This window comes from Mytilus trossulus, chromosome 5 (genome assembly GCF_036588685.1).
Source record: "Mytilus trossulus isolate FHL-02 chromosome 5, PNRI_Mtr1.1.1.hap1, whole genome shotgun sequence".
Lineage (NCBI taxonomy): Eukaryota > Metazoa > Mollusca > Bivalvia > Mytilida > Mytilidae > Mytilus > Mytilus trossulus.
The window spans coordinates 83,192,427-83,209,052 of NC_086377.1; the positions used below are offsets into that span (position 1 = coordinate 83,192,427).

At 31.8% G+C, this 16,626-nt stretch overlaps 1 protein-coding gene across 1 annotated transcript; it reads left to right on the forward strand.

Annotated features, from left to right (window-relative positions):
• The first annotated feature begins 2,252 nt into the window (after positions 1-2,252).
• LOC134719213 (uncharacterized) lies at positions 2,253-16,415 on the forward strand. The gene is made up of 7 exons (XM_063582216.1): positions 2,253-2,923; positions 4,107-4,137; positions 5,344-5,615; positions 6,214-6,241; positions 7,476-7,799; positions 10,099-10,398; positions 12,782-16,415. The coding sequence occupies exons 1-7, from the start codon at positions 2,300-2,302 to the stop codon at positions 13,114-13,116; spliced, it is 1,914 nt and encodes a 637-aa protein (XP_063438286.1). The 5' UTR covers positions 2,253-2,299; the 3' UTR covers positions 13,117-16,415.
• The last annotated feature ends 211 nt before the right edge of the window (positions 16,416-16,626 follow it).

Genomic DNA, 16,626 nt, shown 5'->3' on the forward strand with positions numbered 1-16,626 from the left:
CACGATTTTTTGTTAAACTTGAATATATAGTTTATTTGTATTCATGTAAAATACTTCGTAAATGTGAAATGATTTGCTATAAAGTCAAGTGACATCAGCTACAACCGAGATCAGTCTGATAATGTGTATAGATATCGTTATAAGTGACTAGTCCCGTTAGTATAGAAAGTCCCTGCCTCAACCAAACTTTATGAATTTTATACAAAATGCTTATTACCACTAAACAAAAATCAAGTTTGAATTTTGGTGCCTTCCCTTTTAGCATTCTAGAGTTATACTTCTTAGAAATGGAAGCATGCAGAATTTTTCGTTTCTGTTCTCTTTCTTAAGTTTACTTCATCAAAATTTTATGAAACTTAAATATAATATATTGTTTTTCAATTTAAACTGAAACTGATATTTATTTAGTATTAAGGTATCGGTATGACTATAGAACTACATGGTTTCAAAATATAAGATATATTTGAACAATGCTAAAAAACTTTGAGAATGCAAGTAGTTCTATCTCATTATGAGTTGATTTCCAACACAATTATGTTTTAAGAAAACAATGTGTAGTTTTTATATATTTAAACTGAAACTCTTATACTAGGCTTTTTATAGAAGGTGAATGTAGACATGGTTAGTGTGACATTCAGTTTCACTAAACTAACATACATTATTGTTTAGAGACCAGCTGATGCACCCCTAGGGTTACGAGATTTTTTCGATGTGTTGGTGGCCTTTGACTGCTTTCTGCATTTTGGTCAGGTAGTTGTCTCTTAAGCGCATTCCATGTTTGTATTTTCAATTTTGTTGCAGGATCAATGCATTTTGACCACAAATGAAACACAATTGCAAAATGGTATAAGTGCCCATATTGATGCCTAGTGTTAAAAATTATTCATTGGTTCCCATTTTTGAAATATTTGTCAAAAGATACAACACGTTTTATACACAGATTTAAATGAAACTTGTATTTTAATGGAAGATATCCTGGATTAATCAATTGTCTGAAAGTCTGCAGACATTTATTCTTCATAATCATGAAATATCAACTATTAATACTTAGTTCTCCCATCATGTTGTAGCTGTGTCACTTTCTATTTATATGAGGGAACAAATTTCATCCAGAAATGTGAGATCTCACCAATAGAGCAGAAATGCCTGCTAAATTAAACCAATAGTTCCAAACGGTGAAGTTGAAAGTAATTTTTACGGACACCATCACGAGTTGGTTGACTGTTATGAAAGAGGGACGAAAGATACCAAAGGGACAATCAAACTCATAAATCTAAAACAAACTGACAACGCCATGGCTAAAAATGAAAAAGACAAACAGAAAAACAATAGTACACATGACACAACATAGAAAACTAAAGAATAAACAACACGAACCCCACCAAAAACTAGGGTGATCTCAGGTGCTCCAGAAGGGTAAGCAGATCCTGCTCCACATGTGGCACCCGCCGTGTTGCTTATGTGATTACAAATCCGGTAAATAGTCTAATTAAATATTCGTTTCACAGATGATAACGGATTATGTCGTATCTATGGCAACGTCAGTTTATGAGTATGAATGTCCCTCTGTTATATTTCGCCCCTATTTTATAATATCATATTTGTCTGTTTGTCTTTTTCTTTTTTAGCCATGACATTTTCAGTTTATGAGTTTAAATATCCCTCTGGTATATTTTGTCTGTCTTTTTTCTATTTTATAAATATCATATTTCATGAATTTGTCAAGGAAAAAAAACACATTCAGTGTGTTTAACATAGTTGTCTTCTTTATATATACGACCACAGCTTGGGAACTTACCTCAAAATTAATAAATTACCCACCAAAAAGGATCACAGCTTGGGAACTTACCTCAAAACTAATAAAACATGTAGAAACCATGCAAACAGTTGAAAACTTGCAGTTTTCCCACAGCACATGCAAGCCTTGTTTCAGATTATTTTCTTCCAAATGGTAAATAATTCAACTTTGATCATCAAATCCTGACATAAAGGACATTCAATTTAATTATTAGAATAATTTGTTTTTTTCCAGTGATGATCTAAGTGAGCAATACCAATTGTTTGATCATTTAGCTTTTATAGACCGGTATTACCTCATAATATAAACTATATATTAAGTCTGATAACATCTTCTTTATTTCATATTTATAGATGTTGCATTTTGGCCCAAAGAAAATAAAACAAGGAAAACCTTTCAAAAGATGTCTGAAAATGGAATGATACAAAAAGTAGACCTCTACCAGATTTGGGAACAAGAAGAATTCTGTCAGATTTTACCATTTAAAGAGTACATATTGATATGCTAATACATCTAGATATCATATCCGAACAACGGAGATATGATACAAAAACAGGAAGTCGTCTACTAATAGAAAACTTCTTTGTACCCTGTATGCTTACCCAAAGAAATGATACAGATTTCTTGAAACAAGAATGTACACCAGAGAGGACACTAAGTTTGGCCTTTGTTTTCAAAGGAACCATCATACCTCCAGCCTTACCAAACCGTCTAATATGTGCATGTCTGAGTATGTGGACATTAACAGAATACCAAGGACGGAAACTTATGTTTTCTGGGTTTGTTGGGTTATCATTTGATAAAGAGCATGATATTGTTGTCTGTGTAGAAGGAAATAAGATCTTACTGCACCTTGTCCACAAGCGCTCCAAGGGCCTGATAATACCTGATATAGCCACCAGTGTCCGGGATTGTTTGTTTGTCACTTTGGAGAGAATATCTGAATTTTATCAGTCAACTATCCATTGTAAAGCCAACAACAAGTTACCATTCCACACTGAGTATTCCTGCTCAAAATTAAACTGTTTTACTCCAGAAGAATATATGGTTGTAGATACAGAGGAATTTCTTTGCGAACATGGTGAAAACATTAAACACAACTGGAGAGTTTGGAATCAGAAACTGGTATGTACTTTACTTTAATTATTTTCATATTGAATATTTTCTTATGATGCATAAAAGACAGATATTTATGGACATGATATAGTTGGTTTGTTTCTTTATAAAGAAATAAATAAAAAAAAAACAAATACAAAAATACGGAACTCTAAGGAAAATCCGGAATGGAAAGTCCCCTATCAAATCGCAAAATTTAAAGCTGAAACATAAAAGAAAAAAATACAAGGACAATTTTATTCATCAGTATGATAACAATCATTTTTTTTTTCAACTCTAGCTTTCCATCTGATATTTTTCGTAACTTTTTGGAGTATAATTAACAGCAATGCCAGTGTAGCAATTATTTGATAAAACCCCTAATCAATGTGCTGCAATTCATAGACACAGTGTAATGAATAGTATACATTAGGCGCAGACATTTTTTTTTAGCAGAATGATGTTTAAATCTCGAAAATTCATTTACAACTTACAAACTGAAGTAAAAAACACAAAACTGAGAGAATCTTTCGAACTACAAAAAGAGACCAGTTGCTATACATGATGATGTTCTTTTCTTATGCCTGCTTCAACCACCATGCAAATTTACACTTACTCAAAATGTCATAATAGGTAGGACAACACGATCAGTGTATTAAAAGGTCGCACAACAAACCATACAATCCCTCCAAAAAAGTCACATAAAGGTTTTGTGGTAGTCTCATTGGTGTAACTTTGTAATTCCAAATATTATGATTAATATGAAAACAAGACGATGTTGTATGATTGCCAATGAGAAAGCTCTCCACCAGAGATCAAATGACAAATTCACAATGCTAGGTCATGGTATGGCTTTCACTAATTAGAAAAAAAACATACCATATTTTCAACCATAAAAGGCCCTGAAATGACAGATGTAAAACAATTCCAAAGTGAAAACTAACGAAGTGACTCATGCGTAAAACGAAAAACTAGTAGGATGTTCACCAACAAATTACAATAACAATTACAGGCTCCTGACTTGGGACAGGCACATACAAATTGTTGCTTGATTAAACTTGTTCAAGATAGTTTGGTTATCAACACTAGTTTAACATTATACTAACATATAACTTAGAAGTAGATTCTATGTTTTTGTTTCTTGGTAGGTTAGCCGGATTACGTTAGCTACAAATAATTGTAGAATAATAAAAAGGTTTTTCTTTCCTTATAGGAACAAATGCAGTGTGATCCTAGTTGTCCAGGTAAATGTATTGACAATTTCTTTTCTGTTAAAAGATCTCAAAAATATCATAATTCCTTCGCGGGTAAATTATGTATCTTAGGAGTATATTTCATTTCCATTTAAAGTCATAAGAAACGAGTGACCGGTGAAAAATAATGTTCTTCCAATTCTTGAACCAATGCATACAAACATCATAAGGTTAGTCTTCTGTGCACGATTTTTTTAATTTTTTTATACGTGTAAATTTCGTATAATCGTCAATTTTTTTTTCAATCGGTCAGTGTTGTTGTCAAAATATGGCAGGCAATTAAAGTTTGTGTTTTGAAGCCGAAGTTTAACGATTGTGACCTGTTTGTCAACAATCGACAAAAAATCAACAAAAAAAGCATGGAAATTGAGCACGTGTTTAACATGTAAATTCAGATACTAGCTATATAGTCTATTTTAAGGACATCCATGCGTATTGTGATCACGGGATTTTTACGAGATGGGTCACACTGCATACGGAAAATATGTCTGGGAATTTCTTCCTGCAAGGAAGCAATTAAAATAAAGTAAACTTCTTCTAAATATGAATAAATTAAAGAATTTTCTTCAGAAAACAGTATATGTACATAAGTTTTATAATGAAAACTATCCATTGAGTTATAAAAAAAAAACATTATTTTTTTTTATTTGAGGTTTCTTATGACTTTATATTGTGAGCTGATAACATAAATACAAAACATTAGTAAGATTCACAATAATCCAGTTCTAAACATTTGGAATTGAAATGTGTATCGGCTATCTTTGTGTTCCATTAACACGAAAAAATATCACCAATTATTCAAGCGTTACTGATGAGACAGCAAGTCAATATTTTGAAGACGAAACGCACGTCTGGCGTAAATCCCAAAATAATCCTGGTATCTAGGATGAGTTTATATACATGATATATATAAGACTTGACTAACATATACACCCTTACTGTTTTTGTCATGTTTCACTACTCTATGTTGGTCCAAAGTTGGTTGGCTTGCTTACCAATATTGTTAGAATGTTTACTAATATTTGTTGCCAATATTGACTAATAGTGTTCTAGTAATGTATCATCACATTTACATAATTATTACTATCTTTTTACAATGTTTACTAATATTGACTAATAGTGTTTTAGTAATGTATCATCACATTTACATAATTATTACTATCTTTTTACAATGTTTACGTTTTATACAACTTGTAGGTTTGAGTGAATATTCTTTAGATCAAATTCCAAGTAACCCCGAGTTGCTTCGTCTTTCTGGTACTTGTGAGGAAGACTTGATACATGAATTAGCACTTGGTCTTGGAATGGAAGAGATAGATTGGAGAGATATTGTCAAGAATTACACAGGAAATACACAGATGGTCAAGTTTTTGACACTTATTCACTTGAAAGAGAATTATTCAATATGTTTTGGAGATCTAGATAAAAGTTTTCAAGAGATGAAATTAACAACACACACATTATGCATGGTAAGCTATATAGAGATAAAGTGATTTTTGCATTTGCAGATCTCCCTTTCAATAATGGTCACTTCAAAGTAAATTAGCTACGATTTTGAAAACATCAAATCGAAGTTTAAGAGCCGCTTACATCAAAGATATGTACTTAAATTTCACAATTAGATCGCTGGAATGCTTACATAAATACAGAAACTTGTGTCAATAATTGATATCTTGTTACATAACTGTTAATAATATTTCATTAAATATGCATCGGGTTTATTTCCCAAGCCTTGCCGACATAGCAGGAGAAATGACCCAGATATATAAGATATGAACATGTGCTATTTGTTTTCTTAATTATTGGATAACTTTTTTTTTAAATAAACAGTCATACTTGACACTATTTATCAAATTATGTAAACATAACAAAATACAACAAATACCTCCATATTATTCGAAAATGGTCCTAAAACAATGGCGATATTATACACATGTTTTTACATCTGTATGATGAAACAATGCTGATGATACGTATTTGTGAATTGAATTGCGGCAATCATTTAAGATACACCGGAAGAATAATATTAAATAGTTACAATACAGTTTTATACGACTTCATTTTCAGGTCAGGAGAAGAAAACAAGTGAAATCTAGTGAGTAAACTGTATCTTAAGATATTCATGTACTTTAAACGAAATCTAGTATTTTTGTTTTACTGTACTGTCAACAGAAATGATGCTTAACAGTGACTTTATTAACCCATGGTCAAACGTAGTGTGGGCTTGGCTATAGTGCTATGTCTGTCTATTCATTCTTCTTATTAACTAATGTCTTACATTCAGTTTAAAATCATAGAAACTGCATATGTTGTCAAGTAATGCACATATTCTCATATAAATTAAGTTGACCGAAGCATAAACATGAATTGTGTTTGTTAATTGTTGTGTTCGTTAATTGTTGTGTTTAGGAAAAACACAAACAGGATCTAATATTGAAAGTGTTGATTTGTCAATTTATGGGCAGTTTTTACTTATAATCACTTTGTCATTATGTTTAACTCTTACTAGACCAATGACTTGGCTAGTGATCATGTATGCCACTTTGCTTTCTTGTCATTCACTCATAACACATGGTAGCGTGCACTTGTGAGTCTGTTTGTGAAGAAAGTAAAATTTCAGAGGCTAATTATTTCCGTAATAATTGCTAAACATGTCAACATATACGTGTAATAGAAAAAAAATAGATTTGAAAAACTTACTTGACTGATAATAATTGTGCATTTTGTGATAGGCATTTTACAAACAGCACTTTCAAAAAGAGGGGCTACAGATACCAGAGGGACATTCAAACTCATAAGTCGAAAATAAACTGACAATGCCATGGCTAAAAAAGACAAGGACAAACAGAAACAAAATAGTATACAAAGGAGAAACACAGAACACTAAAGACTAAGCAAGACGAACCCCACTAACCATTGGGTGTGATCTTAGGTTCGCCAGAAGGGTACACAGAACCTGCTCCACACGAAGCACCCATCGTGTTGTTCATGTCAGCTAAAACCAGTCCTAGAAAATATTATGAATGTTTAAAAACATCATTTGAAGGAAAAGATTTTGTGGATTTCTGGCAGTGTGAGTAACGGCCTAATTGAATAGTGATTAATGTATAATTTGCAAAAAGTTTGAATGCGAATACAAGAAAAACGCATGTTCAGAATCGAGTCAGTAAATACCATTTGACACTAAAAGTTGATCGAGATTCAGGAAATCTTGTTGTTTTAATAAAGCATGAACAAGGTGTTTAAACAGTTCCTTTTAGACTAATTTCCATGAGTCCATGTAAAATTATTCACTTACATGTATTATTTAAATCTGAATTCTCTTATAGGAATTTCAGACGATATATTAGATTGTATCCCTACAGATGAAATTTTAGACAAGCTAGCACCACAGATTGGAAAAATGGTTTTTCAACTTGGAACAGAACTCGGATTGTCCATAGCGGATTTAGAAAACATCGACAAATGTAGTCCCGATTTGACAGCCCAAAATAAGGAAGTGTTATTTACTTGGAGAAAAGACAGATCAGTAAAACCTACAATACGGGTTATTAAACAAGCTTTAGTTAATATAAGAAAAGGTGTACGTTGTTTAGAGGAGGTTGTGAAGAACATAGATGCAAAAACATTAAAAGCTGTGGAAAAAGTTACAGGTAATAATATGCTACGACAGAAAACAGGCATGGAAGCTTTTCAGTAGATTTTTATTTACGGAATAGTTAGCATTCGTAAATGAATCTTAATCTGAAATTTGAATATTCCGTCATGTTCAGTCTCCCAGTCAATTTTCAGCCATATTCACTGCGGTTCATTCAGTTATGTTTAAAAAAATCACTTGCAGTCAACTCAGTAGCTTTTCAGACAATTTGTATACAGGTGGCATCTGGAATCATCTAGGAATCTCTTTCAAACTATTTGTATATGTTTGCTTCTAGCTGTTAAGGTTTTTTTTTTGGTTTTTAATTTAATTTCTTTGAAATGTTATAGTAATATAGGTATACTACTCTTGTGAAGTAATGCACTCTATTTTTTTCATTTGTTATGACCTGCGTTTCCTTTGTTAATTGTTGGTTTATGTCAATTCAATGCATATATATGTGTCAGAAATTTTTTGGATATTTTAAGTTCTATATTTAGAACCAATCTTGAAAACTAACCTTTCTTTAACCTGTGACAGTTGTGTAAAAGAAACATATAAAAACCAAATATAAAAGGCACTTTGTGCTTAACTCGTCAGATTGATACCAAATAGTCCGTTTCTATGTATGCAGGCATTTGTTTTTTTAGCATTTCAGTGTTTTTGTTGTTGCATTGTTTCCCTCATATAGTTGATGTGTTTCCCTCGGTTTTGGTTTGTGACCTGGATTTGTTTTACCTTAATCAATTTATGACTATTGAACAGCGGTTTACTACTGTTGCCTTTATGACATAAAGCAAACAAACAATTAACAGACACACATAAGCATAACGTACTGATAAGCTAGTTAAAAAACATTAACAAATTATTAAAGAAAAATGTACCCGAGACAAAATATCAATCAATACACATCAAATGAATTTAGTTTGATTACGGCATAAACACCAGGCCTCTACAATAACTTTTTTTTCAACTTGTTGAGTAGGACAAGTACTACCAAAACCTACTTGTCCGAATGAAATTGTACTTGTCCATTTTTTTTTTATTAAAAATAACCAGTTTACATCTTAAGTTGATTAAAGGAACAAAACGAATTGAAACAATAGAACAGAATTTGATGTATTTCTTTTGAAATACTTTTCAAAAATATGAGTCAAGTACAACTGAATCTAGTCATGTCACAGGACTTAGGTTCTAGTTTTCATCAATGACTCTGCACATGAGGCACCATCTAATAGGCCTGTTAACTCATTGGATTTGTATCCTGTTTTTTTAAAGTTGAAAAAATTAATTCAAATGCAATCAATAAAAAGAAGAAGATAAGGTCTGATTGCTAATGATCAAATATGATTTTGTGAATTTTATGGTAAATAAAAAAAAATATTTTTGTGAAAAAATTACCGGTATGGTATTTATTATAAGGAACAGATTAAGGTATCAAAATGAGGTACTGATTTGTCTTGGTCCCGAAATGTCTCCTGCCTTGCCAAACTGTCTATCAATCATGTCTACTAAATATGTCTCCTACGGTGCCAAACTGTCTATTAAACTTGGAGCTAAACCTGTTGAGGTGACGAACTGTCCTGAAAAGTTACCTTATCTACAAAGTGCATCATTGATTCCTGTCGGTAAGACTGGTTTCCGAGAATAGTATACCTTTCACCTTTTAAAACATACCTGACAAAGAACCAGCTAAAAATTATCGATTGCATGTAAACATGTTGAAGAAAACGGTTTTGCATTTGAATAAACAGAATACAGAAACATGTCAAATTAATGTTTGTGTTCTTGTTTTTTGTTTATAATTACTTTGTTCATCAAAGTTGGATTACATTTATTTTCTGCAGAATAATTGAACTTGTCCCGACGGACAACCCTTGATACAGCTTTTACTTGTCCGACTTTTTTCCCCTCTGGTACCGGACAATCGTTATTGTCGAGGCCTGAACACTTTAGGAAAACTTGACATAACATATCTATTTTACTGTGAATATCACTTTATATATTTATGTACATTTTCGGGAGTTTGCTTCTTATACAGGAATATCATATCTGTGAGCTAAAGTTGAAGGTTCTTACATAGAATTAGATACTGTCTTGAGAGTTTGAGCTGTGCTCAACTTTTATATTCCATATTTTGTATGCGTGCAATTTCAAAACTTGAACTAAAGTTCAGACTTTTCGTTTGCTTGACAATACATATTTTGAAAATAAATCAGTTAATGCAGTATGCTAACTGAATACAAAATATAATCATTTTGATATTTTGAGTCAATTTACATGCTAAACGAAATTTTGTATTACTACAATTACAGATAAAATCAGAGATAATGCAGACAGAATCATACAGGACATACAAATCAGTCAAATTTTAGATCATATGATGACACATCTGGTGATATCAGTAGATGACAGACGCCGTATTGAAAAACATGCGGGACAAGATGATCAAAACAGAGCATTGCTGGATATTGTGGTTAAAAGAAAAGAACCTGCATACAGTGTATTTGTTGATGGATTACTTAATAATGGATACGAAGATATCGCTAATGATTTGGAATGTGTAACACACGATATCAGTCCAAGTCCAACATTAGTATCTGCTGAAAATGAAGGTATGACTAAAGGGGTCATAAACACAAGCAACGAATGTTTATACTGAAACATAAACTATTTTGGTACCTCTGCGCATGTTAGTGTGACATACGACACATAGTGTATTTGATTTGATAATACTTTGTAGATGCAAAAAAGTTCCTCAGATGGGTTTGATTTCTTTTTGGCTTGATTCATTTTGAAACAATAGAAAATCAAAATTCACTGCATGATGCGAAAATCAATATCACTGCATATATATGGGAAATAAATTGTTCTTCAATAGTTTCCTGCATTAAGGTAAACACATCTACACTGCATCAAGAATAAACTTTATATATACAATAGGTGTGCATCAATAAATTTGTATTAATGAAACATATGAACTTTCAAACCATCTAAGGATTAATAGGTATCAAATGTAAAATTAAAGCCATCTTTGTTAATACACTAAACATCTCTATCCGTATCAACTTGTTTGTGTTTGTGTTTGGTGAAGTTGTCTTTTAGAAGATTCAAAATGAATTCTGCTTTATACAAGTACAAACACAAATTGAGCAGTAAGGGTGCACAATTAGTACCCATTGGAATACCGAATTTCTGTTGAATTATCATTTTTCAAACTCAACAAATATATTGTCGATCAAAAAGTTAATCATCATTTTGGGTATATTTTCTGGTAGAATCAGTATCGTTCTTTACAAAATAAGAATAATTATAACCAAAAACAAGAAATATGTATCTAAGATTACAATTTTTATATTCAAAAAGCTCTGATTAATGAGATTGCGAAATCCATCTTTCAATTGACCATGGGTTTGACACTCCTAGTGAAGTTTTATCAGGAAAACGCTTTAGACATTTAGGAGAAATAACAATTATTTTTTAAAATGTCTTTTTTGTCATAGTATTTTGTGTATTTCATTACATCTGCTTTGGTTTCACCTTCAACAGTTTGATAAAAGCCATATTATTCAATTTTGTTTCTGAAATTTGTATTATTAATCTTCTAATTCTTTTCATGAAAATTACGCTTTATTTCTCATATGTATCTATGTTTTTCTAATAAAGCTTCACTGAAAAAGCCCACGATGTATTTGAATTTATGTGACTATAAGGGACATATAATAGTAAAATTCATCTAATATCCTATTTTCCAGATTCGTAACAGGTACTCAATGAATAATTACTTAAAATAATTAGAATAATTAAAAAAACTGTAGAAAAGAATCTCGATCATTTCTATTGCAAAAACATTAGTTTTGGTCAACTATGAATTGTTTTCAGATTAAGAACAAAAATACCAAACCAAAATAGCAATTTACCATACATTGTGTATATGAATAGTTTAAACATATTTATTTATAGGGGATTGGGAAACAAGGTTTGCAACTTATATTAATCCCTTTCCACTTTGCGGATGTGAGTGCTGACTTGTAGCGGCATTAGTCTGCTCTTTTTCGAAATCTACAAGGATGTCTTTTACGTGCAAGAGATATGACTCTCTCTTAACATGGGTCAGCCATTTATCGTTCCCTTCCGACGGACTATCATCGTTTCCTCAAGACCATACTCACAAATGGTTTCCAGGGAGAGCCCAAAATTCAGTCCCTGCAATTTTCATCCCGGAACGGGGAGCGAACCAAGAACCTTTGTGTTCGTAGTCTGATGCACTTACCACTACTGTATTATGTATAATTACCATCCCTCTTAAAAAATTTAACGGAATTTCCATATGTGTTTGATAATTACAAGGCATAAATATCAATTCAATATATGCAATTTGAATGAAGAAATGTAAGATCTTTCTATATTCAGCTTCTTCGTGAAACATTAGATTTAATATAACAATGAATGAAACTGCAACAGTAGAAAAGCTAAATAGCTAAAAAGGACCTACAAATTAGCCAAATCCATTTAAGACCAACTTTGCAGCAAATGAGTTGAAACCTTAGTTTCTGCATAATATTTAAATTGATAAACAGAAAATTTTATAAGGGTTTGTTATACATCATGTCAGTACCAATGTAAGAACAACTGAGCAGAATAATCTAGGGTAATGAAAGTACATAGCCAGAGGTATCAACCAAGTGATGTTGAAAAGAGAAAACAACATGTAATAAATTTCAGGCGGTCCAAATCACTTTTCTGAACTTAACTTCCTCTTAAGTCATGAAAGGTCGATAGTTATCAAAGGTACCAGGACTATAATGCAATACGCCAGACGTACGTTTCGCCTACACTCACCAGTGACGCTCAGTTCAAAACAGTTACAAAGCTAAACAAGAACAAAGTTGAAGAGCATAGAGTACCAAAAACTCCACAAAATTGTGCTAAATACGGCTAAGGTAATCTATGCTATAGCACTTAGGCAAATAAAATCTCTCTTTTTATATTTTGTAGGCTTTTCAGTTTGGAATGTTCCGTTGTATAAAGTTCGTCTACAAAAGAATTACCTCAAGGTTATCACTGATATACAACACGAGAGCATAGTAGATCATCTAATATCAAGAGAGGTGGTGTCAGTTGATGATGGGAAGAAGATAGAATCTGGTAAAACACCACAGGAAAAGAACAGGAATTTAATGGACATGCTGTTGCGTAAAAATGAACAGGGATTTAATGAATTTCTCAAAGCTCTACGAAAAGACTCAATTTATGCAGATCTAGCAGAGCAAATAGAAAAGACAGAAGTTACTAGCACAGATATGGCAACTCTTCATAAATGCTTCAAATAAAATAAAAGTAATTTCTTTCAGAAAAAACAGCTAGGAAAACCATCAGTTAACAATTAATAGAAGGAAGTATTGTCAATCCCAGGCATTACGATTTGGTCACTTCAATAATCCACTGTAAATTCAAAAATTATTGCGTGCATTTATTATTGCCTTTTTTTACAAAAAAAAAGCGATAGTAATTATTACAATGTCAAAAGAATCTTTATACTAATATATGTATCAGTTTAAGAATGTGAGTTCTTATTAATGCGATACTCACTCAGTCGCATTTTTCGCATTAATAAAAACCTCAAAATAATTTCTGAATTTACAGTATGTGAATGAATCACAATGTAATAGTGATAACAATCTTTTATCTTAAACATATTTCATGTGAGTGTCATGCATGGCAAGGAAAAAGCTATAATATGTACTAACCCCTTTTATGAGAGTTGATTCCTACAATCCCAATATCAATTTGACGTGGCTCAGTAGTTATACAGCCCGTCATTTTGTTATTGTGCTATGGTAAATTTTTGTATTCTCGCTTTCGTTTTTGCAAATATGCTTTGTCTATATGCCTTTTTGATTTTTTTATAATGATTAAGACTATAACACAATGTTTACTGCTGTATCCTTATTTTTGACAATGTTACCTATTATGTCTACTTACTTTGTTCACACACTGGCGCCAATTTAATGGAATTTAATGCGACTTTTATACAAGTGAGAGGTTTAACTAGCTATAAACCAGGTTCAGTATACCATTTTCGACATAAGCAAATGTTTGTACAAAAATAGGAATTTAAAAGTTGTTATCCATTCATGTAGCGTGTTTGAGCACATACGTCTAGATGAACAAACCTTCGTGTTTTTGATAATACATAATTTTGTAAACAGATAATTTGCACACGTGATATGTCATAACTACTGCGCTGGTTATACCCGTTAGAACGTAACAACCGCCAGTAGTTGCATCAACCCGTTGATTGTAAAAACTCGTAAACTATACTTAATTTGTTATGCTGGTGGGTAAACCAGCTGTGTTTAGAAATCAATTAAATTTAAACTTATCATCATTTGTAAAGTTACTTTTTTTTTGTATAGTTAAATAATACCATTTACATGTTGGACAGAGATCAACTGATGAACTGCTAGATTGAAATTGTTTGTAAATAAATGGCTATTATTATGTCTTTCTTTCTGTAATGTGTATACAAGTATCAGTCTATATTTGTAATTCCCCATTTACAAATAAAGGTTGCATTTCTGTAAATATAAACAGTGAGAGTGTAATTTCTCAGTAAGCAGGACAGTGTGATTTTTTAGTAAACAGGACAGTGTAATTTCTCATTAAACAGGACAGTGTGATTTCTCAGTAAACAGGACAGTGTGATTTCTCAGTAAACATGACAGTGTAATTTCTCATTAAACAGGACAGTGTGATTTCTCAGTAAACAGGACAGTGTAATTTCTCAGCTTCTTTTACAGCTTTAACTGTACCATGTTTACACTGAAGTTTCGTACGAATTTGTATCCAAGAATGGAAAGTTCATTAGCACTTTTTTTTTCAAAGGTCAAAACGTAAGTCTGTGCAGCATGTTTTCAACAATTATATACCTCAAACTTATAAGAGTTTAAACTGATACACAAATTATGTACTTTCTCACCCTTCACGTTTGGTCATACTCAGAATTTAGTTTGGCAGCTACACATGTGTATTTATACTTAAAAATTCCCCAGGTGTGTAGCTGAACTATGGAGATCATACCAGTAAATAAACTAAACATAAAATATATAAATATCTTCCCTAGATACAATCTTGTCCTTCATGCATTTCTTATGGGGGTGTCCGAGTGATTATATAGTCTAATGGATACTAAAGTATGCACATATAAAAAAACTAAATCAGAGACCGAATATTGTCCTTCATGCATTTCTAAAAACATGACAGCAGCTAATTTAAATGTAAGCTTGTAAATAAAAATGTCTCTTCATCAATAAGGTTTTGAACAAAAATGCATGTAATGCATATTCACCATTTCCTTTCTCAATTTTATCTGTTCTATCAAATGAAATAATGGTTATGCCCCACGTATGATATTAGAGGGCCATTATGTGTTCTGGTCTGTGTCTTCGTTCGTTCGTTCGTCCGTCTGTGCGTCCGTTCGCTTCAGGTTAAAGTTTTTGGTGAAGATAGTTTTTGAAGAAGTTGAAGTCCAATTAACTTGACACATAGTACACATGTTCCCCATGATATGCTATTTCTAATTTGCATGCCAAATTATAGTTTTGACCCCAATGTCATGGTCCACTGAACATAGAAAATAGTGTAAAGTTCAGGTTAAAGTTTTTGGTCAAGGTAGTTTTTCATGAAGTTAAAGTTACATTAATTTGAAACTTAGTACACATGTTCCCTTTGATATGATCTTTCTAATTTTAATGCCAAATTAAAGTTTTGACCCCATTTTCACGGTCCACTGAACATGGACTATGGACACGTTCTTGTTCATTCATCAGAAAAACGGAATTTGAATTCAGTGATAATTGTTTGGTTATATTATATAATCAAATATTTGAAAGTGTTTGAGAACATATCACAAAACATTTATGGACTTACAAATTGTGCGTCTCTACGGTTATCTACACCATGTGTTGTTTCTTTGTGTTTAAGCGTAATGCTATACAACTTTCTGTTTGATTCGCCCTTTTAACATTTTTATTATACTCAATAATATTCAATAGAGATTAGATTTTGTGAGGCCCCTCATGGGGGTGTCCGAGTGATCATATAATCATATTTTTTTTAACAATATAATCACAGAATCATTAATTGTTTTTCTAAACAAGATAATCAAATAATCAAAAATACAGTTCTAGATAATTAAATAATCATAAAATATTTGGTCTTGTAACCGAATAACCAAATAACCATTATTAAAACAGCTGAATAAAGAAATACTCAATAACCCCACGAGGAGGCTTTATGTCGGATATGATTTTACAATAATAATAATAGTATGATTTCATGCTTGATATTTTTTTCCTTGCACTCAAGCACCCCAAATGTGTACTATAAAATCTTATGCCAGATGTGTCATCAATTTGTCAGCCTTTTTCATTGCTTATACATTTTGCCTTCAAACAGTAATCTATAAATTAATACTACTGTTTTATTTTAAATATATAGAAACTTTGTTATTTACAAATAATTATGATATGATACAGTTGTGTTTTGTTGTTGATGTTATTATTGTAGCACATTGTGTGTAAGAACTGTCTTGTGTTTGTATATATGTATAAACTGTTTGTGCATTCTACTACCCTTAAAGATAAAATCAAAAGTAAATAAAGGTTTTTGTTCTTATTTATTGTGCCCAAAATGAAAGAAGCATCGACACAGTGATCATGACAGTCCAATCATAAATAAACACAGAAACTAGTTAAAAGATACCAAAGTTTTATTCAAACCCATAAGTCACATATAAAAAGAAGATGTGGTATGATTGCCAATGAGACAACTGTCCACAA